Consider the following 12,386-nt stretch of genomic DNA (forward strand, 5'->3'; position numbering starts at 1 on the left):
TAAATGGAGAAAATAGCTCCTTAAAAGGAAAAATTGGTCAGATGGAAAAGGAGATGCAAAAGTTAACTGAAGAAAACAATTTGATAAAGATTAGAACTGGGCAAGTAGAAACTAATGACTCAATGAGACATCAAGAATCAGTCAAACAAAATCTAAAGAATGAAAAGATAGAAGAAAATGTAAAATATTTAATTGGAAAAACAACTGACCTGGAAAATAGATCCAGGAGAGAAAATTTAAGAATTATTGGCCTGCCAGAAACCCATGATGAAGAAAAGAGTCTGGACAATATCTTCCAGGAAATCATCAAGGAAAACTGCCCAGAAGTGCTAGATTCAGAGGGCAAAATAGTCATCAAAAGAGTCCGCCGTTCCCCTGCCAAAAGGGATCCCAAACTCAAAACCCCAAGAAATATCGTTGCCAAATTCCAGAGCTATCAAGTGAAGGAGAAAATACTACAAGCAACCAGAAAGAAACAATTCAAATATCAAGGAGACACAGTCAGGATCACACAGGAAAACGCAACTCCTATAGGGTCCCAGCTAACAGGAGCACAGAGACTATCTTCTCTTCCCCAATTTTACCTACTCCTGGACAAGGGCAGAGTTCATTGCCTTAGCCTGGGCCTCCATCCTGGCCTGCCCTGTTCAAAGCCAAGAGGAACTTTTCTTTGGTATAAGAGGAAATTTTCAGACATTATTACTAAAAGGCAACTGAGAAAGCATAAATAATTGCTGGCTCCAAGGGTCTATTTTCCCAGTTATATAAAATTTTTATAATACTTATCTACATCCTGGTACCACTGATGAAATATATGATACATGAATATATCAATGGTACTGCTGATGAAAATATTACAAGGAAACAGGCAGGCTTTTACAAGCAATATTCCATTGTCCTAGACTCTTTTCTCTTCTCCCTCTATAGTGCTTCACTTGGTGATCTCATCAGTTTCCATGGATAGAATTACCATCTCTGTGCTAATGATTCTCAGATCTAACTATCCTGCCCCAATCTCTCTGTTGACTTCAAAGTTTCCATCTGCAGCTACCTTTTTGACATCTTGAACAGGATATCCAAGAGATATCTTAAACTCAACATATCTAAAGCAGAACTTATTATCTTTTCCTCCCTACATCTCCCTCATTCAAATCCTTCCTACTCTTCATCTTCCCTATTATTATAAATGGAAGTCCTTCAGACTTGTAACCTAGGTGTTATCCTCTACTATTTCTTATTCCCATATCTAATATGTTGCCAAGGGTTATCAATTTCACCTCTGCAGCACCTCTTGAATATGTCCCCATCTGTCCTATGACACTGCCTTCGCTCTGGTCCAGGTCCTCATCAGATCACTTCTAGATGAGTGCAATAGACTATCAGTGGTTCTGCCTGCTTCAAGTCTCTCTCCAATCCAATCTAATCTCTATTCAGCCACCAAAAAGATTTTTCTAAGTGTCATGTCAAACCATGTTACCACCCTACTCAATAAATTCCTATGGTTTCCCATCTCACTTCCTGGATCAAATACAAAATGCTCTGTTTATATACACCATTAAAAGCCCTTTATAACCTAGCTCCCTCCTACATTTCCAGTTCTCTCACACCTTACTCCTTACCATGTACTCTTCAATCCAGTAACACTGACCTCCTTGATATTCTATGAACAAGACACTTCATCTCAGCTGTGGATATTTCTCTGGCTGTCCCCCATGCCTGAAATGTTCTCCCTCCTCATCTCTGTCTACTGGTTTCCTTGGCTTCCTTTAAGTCCCAACTAAAATTTCATCTTCTACTAGAAGCCTTTCCCAAATCCTCTTAATTTCAGTGCCTTCCCTCCATGAATTACTTTCTATTTATCTTGTATGTAGATTGGTTGCACATATTTGTTTGGGGTTGCCCTCATTAGACTGTGTGCTACTTGAGGGTGGGGACTATCTTTACACTTTTTTTTTTTTATCACCAGAGCTTTGCACAGTGCCTGGTACATAGTGGGTAGTTAATAAATGTTTATGGACTGACTAGTAGAACCACAGTTTAACCCACAAGCTGATTAAAAAATATATACAGAAAAGAAGATCCCACTGTACTTACTGTTCATTATTTTTAAAGTTTTTATTCCACAGAGAAAAATGTCACCTTAAAGGTTCTCCTCCATCAATAAGATTATTTTTCTCCTTCATAACAACAAGATAACTTCTCATGCAAAAATCAAAATTTTACAATTTTTTTGGAAGCTATAAAGATAAGATACAAGATATCTTAAATTGCAAATTTCTTCTGACTCCAAACTTCTCCATTAAACAAAAATTTTAATACTAACATTCTTCTGGTGGAGTTATATGAATGTGATACATAGGAAGAAGCAAACTAAAATATGTCATCAAAGAAATATATAATAATCAAAAAGACTGGATGTGTATGTGATGAAAACAAGATATAACCAAAGGACAGCTGGAATACCCTACTGGTATCCCTCATGTTAAAAGCAACATATTGAACTGAAAAAAGGGAAAAGTGGAAGTTATTCGTATTGAGCATTAATTGAAGTTAGATGCACTTAGAGTGGAGAGTTAGAACAAACATAATTTAAAATGCTATCTCTTTTTTAAAATTCTGAGAACAAGATGTAAATCAGTGGAGTTTAATCTGAAAGTATTCAAGAGAAAAATAAAAAAAATACTTGAAATGGAAAAGACAAAAAGGAATCAATTAAAAAATAAGTATTTATTAAGCACCTGTTTCATGCCAGGCACTGTGCTAAGTGCTAGGGATAAAAGACATTGAACAGCCCCTGCCCTCAAGGAGTTTATAATCAAATTGGGAAGACAAATATGCCATCAAACATATACAAAACAAACTATATATGGGATGAATGAGAAACAATAGGGGGAAGGAATGGAATTAAGAGGGGTTAAGGAAGGCTTCCTATAAAAGGTGGGATTGTAGTTGCAACTTAAAGAAAGCCAGGGAGGTTGGTAGTTGGAGCGCAGGAAAGATTATTCCAGGAATGGGGAAAGAATTCCTGTAAGTTAGGAAAAGTCGGAGGATATTAGATCACGTTGATAAGAGAAATGATCCTGAAAGAGAGTGGGATAAGGAAGGCTTTTATAAATATCTATTAAGAAGAAATCACTAGATAGACAATGGACTAGTGGTATCTGAAATCTTAAAATGACTAAGCTTGTGAACTACTTACAGAATTGCTACTTCATAAGGGACAGACAATAGAAGACAATCTAATCCCAACATGAGATGACTAAAATCAGGTAAAGGAATACAAGACAGTTGAAGTCAAAGAAAAGCTAATGTTCATTTAATGAGTAGTAAATGGCACTACTAGAGGGGAAAACAATTAGGTAATTGATAAATTGTGCTCAGTTATATACTGAAGTACAACGTTCTTTTTCTAGTTTAGGTTAGAGCTTCTTCCTCGACAATTTCACAGTGAATTAAATGAATGTATGTTTGAATTCCCATGAACAGTAGTAAACCTGAAGACTCAGCCAGTAGTTCCATGGATTAACATTTAGATCAAGGCAAACGGCTTTAATTAAATGATTAGTCTTGATAAGCGGTATAAACAAAATTCCATTTAGTTTGCTCATTTTTATTCCATTATGGAAAAATGAGGTTAATGTACCCATTAATTTGCTAGAGCTTCTAGTCTCAAAATGCATGAATAACCAACTCATTAATTTTCTCCTAAAACTAGTTCCCTATTTCTATCATCACACCCCTATTCACATGAGGTCAAATACTTGAGATCATATTTAATTTCCTTTATTGTTTCCCCAATATCTAGCCAATCTATCTCTATGCTATACCTATGTTATCTCTTTTTTAAAGTTCTGTTTTAATCTTGTATATATCTCTCATCTTTCTCATTCCTTCTGGATAATAATCTCCTAATCTGTCCCTTACCTATATCAAATATTGCTGGATACTTTATCTCATTTTAGCCTCACAATAAGTCTGTGAAGAAGGTATAACAGATATTAATGTTGCCATAAAGAAATTGAAGATCAGAGAGGTTAAGTGACTTGCCTGTGGTCATACAGTTAGTAAAGTATCATAGGTGCTTCTAATTTTCCCTCCTTCCTCAAAAATAATTTTAAAAGCCCTACATATTGTGAAATACGACAATGTCTAACTCTAAGAATCTGGCTATTATGCAAAGGAAGTAACATGTGTTTCCTTTCCATTTTGCTATAAAAGGGACAGAACTCTCCACTTTCAAAAGCACATTTATCTATGACCCAGATACGCTACTAATAGGGACATCTTCCAAGGAAGCTGATTATAAAAACAAAAGTTATATATACACCAAAATAGTTTAAAACTGTGGTCTATAAGCAAAGAAGTTTACAAGCATTTTTTTTGGTACAGGCAAATACCCAGAAACAACATTGATGCCCACTAACTGTGAAACAGCTAAGCAAGTTATAATACATGAATGTTATAGAATATTATTACTATGTTTTAAGAAATGATGCCTGAGAAGAGGGAAAGGGATATAGGAGGAAATTTAAGTGATATGAAAGCAAAAGATAACAATAAAATTTATTTTTAGTTAAAAAAATATGAATATGATAAATACAGGGAAGCCAAGAAGACTTACATGAACTGACACAGAGTGAAACAGGCAGGACCAGGAAAACAATGTACACAATGACAACAACACTGGAGCTAGAACAATAATAAGATGATGAAAGTGAACGCTGTATAATTACAACTAAGCTTGGACCTAAAGAAGTATACAGTGATAAACTCTTTGATAAGTGTCAAAGTCATTAACTGAAAAAAGTGGAAGACTAGGAGTGTGCAATGTTGCATAAAATCAGACTTTTCAACCTACAGATTTTTTTTAATTTCCCCTGTCATCCCCCTCCCCTCTTATTCTTTGTTATGGAGGGTGGATCTCTGGAAGAGAAAGGAGAGAAGAATATACTCAGAAATGTTAAGTGATGTAAAGATAAAAGATAGTAATAAAATTTATTTTTAAAAAACTATACATCTCATTTGGATCATCTGTTTGACAGATAATGAAAACTTTCTCATTATTAAAAGAAATAAGTGTGTATAAATGAATTCTATTGAGTGGTTATTATAAGTTTAAAAACTGTGAAATGCCACACTACAAAAGACAAACATTAATACACTGAAGAGAAATTTCTCACCAAACAGATCTGGCTGAGGAAAATGACTTGGAAAGTAGAAATGTAAATTATGCTAATCATAAAATGGAAAGGGCATAAGGGTATGCAGTAAATCAAAAAGCTGCAAAAAAATCAATTGTAACTTTAGGCTGAATATGAAGAGCCATCAAATGAAAAATGGGATAAAATTTCTACAATAAGAAGTGGCAATATTGTTTTTAAAAGATCTTAAGTTCAAAAAAAAAAAAGAGAGAGAACTGTGACACTGGTAGAAAAAGAACCACAAAAATCTACAAAGAAATAAAAATGGGTAAATGAAAAGATTTTGTGGAATTGAGAGGTTGATCAAAAGTAGATAACAATTTACTTATATTTGAAAGACTGGGTACAAAAGCCAGAGAGGAAGTGGTCAAACTATGGATATACAGGGACCACATAAAGTCTTTAGTTTGTGTCAGGAACACATTTTTACGGGGGATTGTTATCTCTAGGAGAGCAAGGTTACAGAGGCAATTGGAAGAACTAGGTTCCAACGCAGTTTCATAACTTCATAGTTGGGTTTGGTTATAATGTATTAGTAACAACATCATAAAATATTGAGGCAACTTTCTACAATGTATGCCTACAGCTTGAATATAAGGATAGAAGAAAGTGATGTATAAGAGAAAGAAAGCCTCAGGAGAAAAAACTGTGGACTTGGAGATATAGTCATTTAAAATTGGACTGACTAAACAAAGCAGTGTAGAATACACTCCAGGGAACTGTGATAGGTAGCATACCTTTCTAGGTCTCTGCCTATTTCTTATGCTACATCATTTGATAATCCCTGAATGCCATTAAAAGAATCCCTTTAAGTCACATAGAGGGTCTTAATTGCCATCCAAATTACATTAATCTCTATTACATTAAAATATTTCAGTATACAAAGCTAGTCATCCCTTAAACCAGCCCATTAATATCAATGATTGCATTTTACAGAACTATTTTCACACAAAAATTCAAAATCATGATTAATACATGTTTCATATACATAATTCTGAGAGATCAAGTGCTATTTATGCCAGAATTAAAGGCAGAAGGGGAAAAGTTCATAGTCTAATTCTTCCATAGAATTACTTCTGCCCTCTATGCATGCATAGTTATATATCCTCTGTCAAAATTGACAACCTGTTAGAATTCAGAAGGTCTAAGAGAAAATAGGCACATCAACATTATAAAGTGCTCTTAGGCATAGGGCGAAACTGAACTACCATTTTCCTCGCATCTCTTAATGACAAAAAACAAAAACAAAAACTTACTCTTACAGGTTCTATTACTTTATATTATAAAGACCAGAGCAAATTCATACATTCACTCCACCAAACAGAATCATAACAATTTAAAGCTGGAAGGGAACTTTAAGATTATCCAATTCAACTCCACAACATTCACATCTAGAAACTGAAGCCCAGGGAGGCAAACTGATTGACTGGAGATCACTGAACCAATGAGTAGCAGAGTCAGGATTTTAACCAAGGCCTTTTCATGTCAAATCCCAAATTCCTTTCCATTATAACACATTCCCTCACCAGGCAGGCCTTAAAATAAAGGTATTTAGTTTCACAGATTTATTTGCAAGTCAGTTATTTGGAATGCAGAACATATTTTGAGTGGTGGCTAGCCCATAAAGAGTATGTATAATCCATCATATAGCCAAATTATTGTATACATAAAACATTTTTTAACTTATAAAAGTTGTAATTAAATACCATAAAATTAAAACTGAATGATACATTTATCTTGAAGAAAACAAGGACATTTAGCCTGGAGAAGAGAAGACTTTGTTAGGGATTTGATGGCTGTTTTCAAATAACTGAATACAGCCAGCCTATCATTCATGTAAAAGAGGAAATCTATTCTATAATCCTAAACTAAACTAAGCCAATCTGTCTGAGTTTGGGGGGTGGGGAGGGAGGAGGTAGTGGCAGGTCTAACTTATTACACGGAAAAACTTTCTGAGAAAAATTGCCCAACAAGACACCAGGCCTTTTCTTGAATTATTGGACTCATCATCATCAGAAGCGTTCAAGCAGAGGCTATGTGACCATCTAACAGGTATGTAATAAAAGCCGAGTTTTAAGTAGAAGACTTTTTAAGTATCCCTACCCATTGCAAGATTCTATTAAACACTATCCACTTATACTATCTTTTCTCAAGAAGCAAAGGGATGACTGTCAGTACCTCTTGACAACTGACCCTTAAACATATAGGTTCTCATAGAGAATTGTAAGAAGGCCTTCACCAAAGCCTAAATGGCTTATTGAAATGATCAAATGAATAAAAAATCCAAAGAATGCAGAAATTAAGAATTAGACAAGCCCAACTTTCCTGAGCCTTTCTAAAAGGCAAATCTCAAAAAATTTTAGTTTCAATTGTGTTAGTGCTTTTGAAGTTTTGAATTTACAAGTTTTCATTAAAAGATAAGTTTTTATTACAGGAGTGAATTTAAACCACATGAACAAAATCATGCTAAAAAAAAGTAACCCCCACACTTAGCAAACTTTCCCTTTATGTCCTTCTCAGCAAAAGTCATAAATTTTAAAATGGCAAATACAGATGATTAAAAAAATCAAACTTATTCATGCTAAATACTTCAACAACACATGATTTTCTAATTAGATATTATATATGTAATCATTTAAATTAAACTTGGACTCTGACTCAGAAATTTAGAACTGGAATGGACCCACAGAACATTATCTAGTCCTGTACCATCATTTTACATATAAAGACATTTAACCAGAAAGGCTGAGTTCCCCAAGCTCACATACAATTAGAAACCAGATAAAAATCATTTCTAAAGAATCTTATAATCAAAATATAGCTATTTTCTGAATATGTTTAAAAGTGAAAAAATATAATAGCTAGCATTTACCTGGTGCTTTAAGTTATAATGTATTTTACCATTTGATTTCATTTCCAACTGGATCAACCTTAGATTTTAAAACAAAAGGAAAAAATTCCAGGGGGAAATTTTACATTAATCCCATGATACAAATGGGAGAGGGGAATGAATACAGATCAACAGCTTTAAGTGTATAACTTTTATCTTTCAATTAGTTTCTGTGATAGTTTTAACTTACTTAAAGTAGTGAAACATAAAGAATTAAACAGAATCTTAAAGATCTGCATATTATCTCTAACTGGAACCTGGCTACACTGTTCAAAAAGGCATAGAAATAAAAACAAATTATTTGTACACAGCACTTCCTATATGCCACATTTCAAACAATGGAAGCTACTAAGAAAAAAAATCACCAGTAAAACTTCATATTATAGAAACTACAAGCAACCATGTGAACACAGGATTTTGTACTTGCATTGCTTTGAATTATCTCATTTAGAAACCAAAATCAATACTGGCAAACATGTGATAATCAAAATAATCCCTAGGTTCTACCACTAGCATTGTTCAGCAAGGAGTGAGACATCAGAAACTTAGAGGTTAAAAATTAAGTGAGGCTTCAAAGTCTAAGTTTCTTAACTTCTGTATCAGTTTTCCTGTAGAAGAAAATAAGCATACTATTACACAGATTGACTAAATCTGGCATAAAGAAACACAGCCCTTCAAGAAATAAGCAATAGGGAAAAGAAGGCAAATGTAAAACAGATTTCCCAAGATTCCTCCAAACGATGAATTATAAATGTTTTACATCTCGACCTAGGAAAGTCTCCTTACCATCCCAAGGCAAAAGAGGATGAAGAGCAGAAGCCATGGTAAATCTGTACAGCTTCGATCCTCCAGAGGTTTCCACTCTCTTTTGGAGCTCTAAATTGAAAACAAAACAAGAGAGAATAGAGATGAGTTAGTTAAAACTAGAAATGTATAAACCCACAAAAATCAGACCACCTTCCCTATTCTGCCTTCAGAAATCTAATAAACAAATCCATCATCAAATAAACATTTATTAAGTGTCTATATGTGCCAAATCCTGGAGGCACCAAAGATACAAAAACAAAAGGGAGATGAGAGTTTCAGCCATCGTGGAGCTTAATTTCTATTGAGGGATACCACATATTCAGAGATAAATACATCCATGATATTCACAAAATGAACCAATTTTAAGAGAAAAATATAGGCAGCGGAAGGGGAGTAAAGGCTACAACTAAGGCATCAGGAAAGGCTTTTTGAAGGAGGTGACACTTGGGCTGAACCTTGAAAAGAACTAAGGGTTTCAAGAAGGGGAGGTGAGGAAGGAGAACATTCCAGGCACTAGTGACATCCTGTGTGAAGCCTCTGAGACAAGATAACAGAATTATATCTAACATCCTAATTTTACAGATGAGGAAACTGAGGCCCAGAGAAGTTAAGTGACTTTCCCAAGGGCACACAAGTAGGAGCAGGAGTGAGATTTTGAACCCCTACTCTCTCGAGGACTTCGAATGTCATGTAGGGGAACAGTAAGTATGCCAGTTTGGCCAAAGTGTAGAGTGAGGGAAAGCAATGTATAATAAAACTGGAAAAATGGGCTGGATTCAGATTGTGAAAGGTTTTAAATCCCAGGAATCTATATTTTATCTTAAAATGGGGTGTCACTAAAACTTCTTGAGCAGGACTGCTGATATGGTTGACACGTGCTTTAGGATGAACAATCTTCAACGTATGGAATATGGATTAGTAGGAAGGTAGGAAGTAAATAAGCATTTATTAAGTGCCTACTACTTCAGTGCCTGGCATTGTGCTAAGCACTTTACAAACATTATTTCATTTCATCCTTACAATACTGAGAGGTAGGTGTTTCTATTATCATTCTTTAGTTGAGGAAACTGAGGCAGACAAATATTTTTAAGTGGCTTACCTAAAGTCACACAGCTAGTAAGTATCTGAGGTCATAATGGAACTCAAGTATTCCTGACTATCCAACCCAACCTCAATCCACTTCACTCAATTGAGATGATACCCCATCAATTTCTTTTCATTGATAAATCTAAGGGGTCTTTTCTCAGTTGTCATTCTTCTAGACTTCTTGGCACTAAATCATTTAACACTGATGACTAACTTAGACCCAGATAACTTCTCCTCTCTGGCTCTGTCACACTCTTTCCAGGCTGTCCTCCTACCTGTCTGACCACTCTTCTTCATCCATGGTACATTACTATGGCTATTCCCCCAAGCTCCCACTTGGTGACCTCCCCAATTCCCATCTTCATTTATCATCTCTATGCATATGACATCCATATATGGGAGATCCAACACTAATCACTCTTCTAAGCACCAAAAGTCACACATTGGCCACCTCCTCTGAGATATTTCAAACTGGCAAGTTGACAGGCATCTCATTTTCCTCACCAAACCCACCCTTCTTCTAAACTCAACTAGTATGGGCCCCGGCATCAGTATCCTTATAGTCACTCTGGTTTATAATTTTAGCATCTTCCTTGACTCCTAAGTCTCCCTTACTCCATATATCCAATCAGTTGCCAATTCCTGGTACTTTTCCATATTTCTCACTTACATCACCAATCCTCTCCACTCACATAGTCTCCACTTTAGTTTTGGTTTTCATTATCTCTCCTGGACCACTGTAATAGCCTCTTACTTGGTTTCCCTGACTCAAGTCCCCACTCCAATCCATCCTCCACACAGCCACCAAAGTGATTTTCCTAAAGTGCAAGTCTAAGCCTATTCAATAAATTCTAGTGATTCCCTGTTACCTCAAATAGAAATTCCCTTGTCTGGTATTTAAAGTTCTTTACAATCTGGCCTCTTTCTACTTTTCTCATCTTCTTACACATTGTTCCCCCAGAGCACTTTCCAGTCAAGCGACATAGGCTTACTTGTTCATCCTCATCATGTTCCATTTACTGTCTCCATGCCTTTGAACTGGTTTTCAACCATGCCTGGAAGGCTACATACTTCACCACCTCCACCTCCTGGAATCCCTCTTCCTTTCAAACTCAGATCAAGGACTACCTTTTGCAGAAGATTTTTCCTGATTCTCTCATTCCACTTTGATACTAGACACATACTTCTGAGATTACCTTACATTTATAATGAGGTACCTTTTACATACATAGCTATTTGCATGTTGTCTCCCCAATTAAAATGTGAGCTACTAGAAAGCAGAAACTGTGTTTTTCCCTTTCTTTGTATTACCAGTGCTTAGTACACACCTGGAACATAGTAAGCACTTTATAAATGCTTGTTGACTGACAACAGCTTAAAGAGAAAAACCATCAGGTAAAGATTTTTCAAGGTTGGAAAGATCTGGGAATATTTAAATATGGAAAGAAAAAGATCCAGTAAATACTAAGAGGTTGGAAATTAGTGAGAAAAAAGGACTGGTCAAAGGGGCAAACTAGAGGATGATCTGGGAGGGGATGAAATCAAAAGCAAGCCAGAAGAATTGATGTTGGCAAGGAAAAGGCTGACCTTATGATCCTAGAGAAGATGGGGAATGATGTCAAAATGACCGGAAGCACAGATTTAGGTGAATGAGCAACTGAAGGATGGCTGCAATTTTTCCAGTGAAGTATGAGATAATAGCAACTGATGAAAAGGATGAGGAAAGTAGTAGATATCCCAAAAGTTTTGAGAAAAAGCTATGTGTAATATAATAGAATCAATCAAGAAAGAGGAAAAGGATTGGCATGTGGCAGTGAGTGCCACTGTCAGTATGGTTTTGTGACTTCCTCCAACAGTGTTCAATAACACTTAAGCAGGAGGGAAGAAGATAGATGGTATTTGGAAAGTGATGACTAAGGACAGGACAATGAGGCAAGGAATTCAAGGGCTGAGTTATAAAGTTGGCTGCATAAGGGTCAAGATTTTGAAAAGAGGAAAGTAAGGCCAGAGAGCAGGGCTGACAGTCTAGGAAAATAGGTAGGATGGAATGAAAAATACTTAGTAAAACAGTACTGTGTGAGATTAAAAAGTGTAAGGTTTGAGAATTTCCCATGAAGAGCTTACAGTCTAGAGGCAAATACATTTACACATACAAGTAACTGTCAATTGCAATTCACAGTTAAATAATATATTACTGGTATGGACAATGAGTGCCTCGGAGTTCTAGGAACTAAGACTGCTCTTTCCTAGAATCACAAAGAAAGGCTTCCTGGAGGAAGCAGAGCTCAAGCTGGGCTTGGATGAAGGGTCAGAATTTGAAACAGTGGAAAGAGAGAAATCATCCTGCGACAGTAGAAGAAGAACAGTATGCTTGTATCAGAAGACTTGAGTTCAAGTCCTGA

The 12,386-nt window shown here is 35.7% G+C and overlaps 1 protein-coding gene across 3 annotated transcripts in view; it reads right to left on the reverse strand.

The window, feature by feature from the left end:
- SLC44A1 (solute carrier family 44 member 1) overlaps window positions 1-12,386 on the reverse strand; it is a 215,318-nt gene that overhangs the window by 159,185 nt on the left and 43,747 nt on the right. For all 3 annotated transcript variants that reach the window (XM_072604140.1, XM_072604143.1, XM_072604133.1), the window contains one exon: window positions 8,878-8,967. In XM_072604140.1, the coding sequence (XP_072460241.1) occupies window positions 8,878-8,967 (90 nt within the window). Of the gene's footprint in view, window positions 1-8,877; window positions 8,968-12,386 lie in introns of those variants that run through there.

The sequence above is a fragment of the Notamacropus eugenii genome, chromosome 1, assembly GCF_028372415.1.
Source record: "Notamacropus eugenii isolate mMacEug1 chromosome 1, mMacEug1.pri_v2, whole genome shotgun sequence".
NCBI lineage: Eukaryota > Metazoa > Chordata > Mammalia > Diprotodontia > Macropodidae > Notamacropus > Notamacropus eugenii.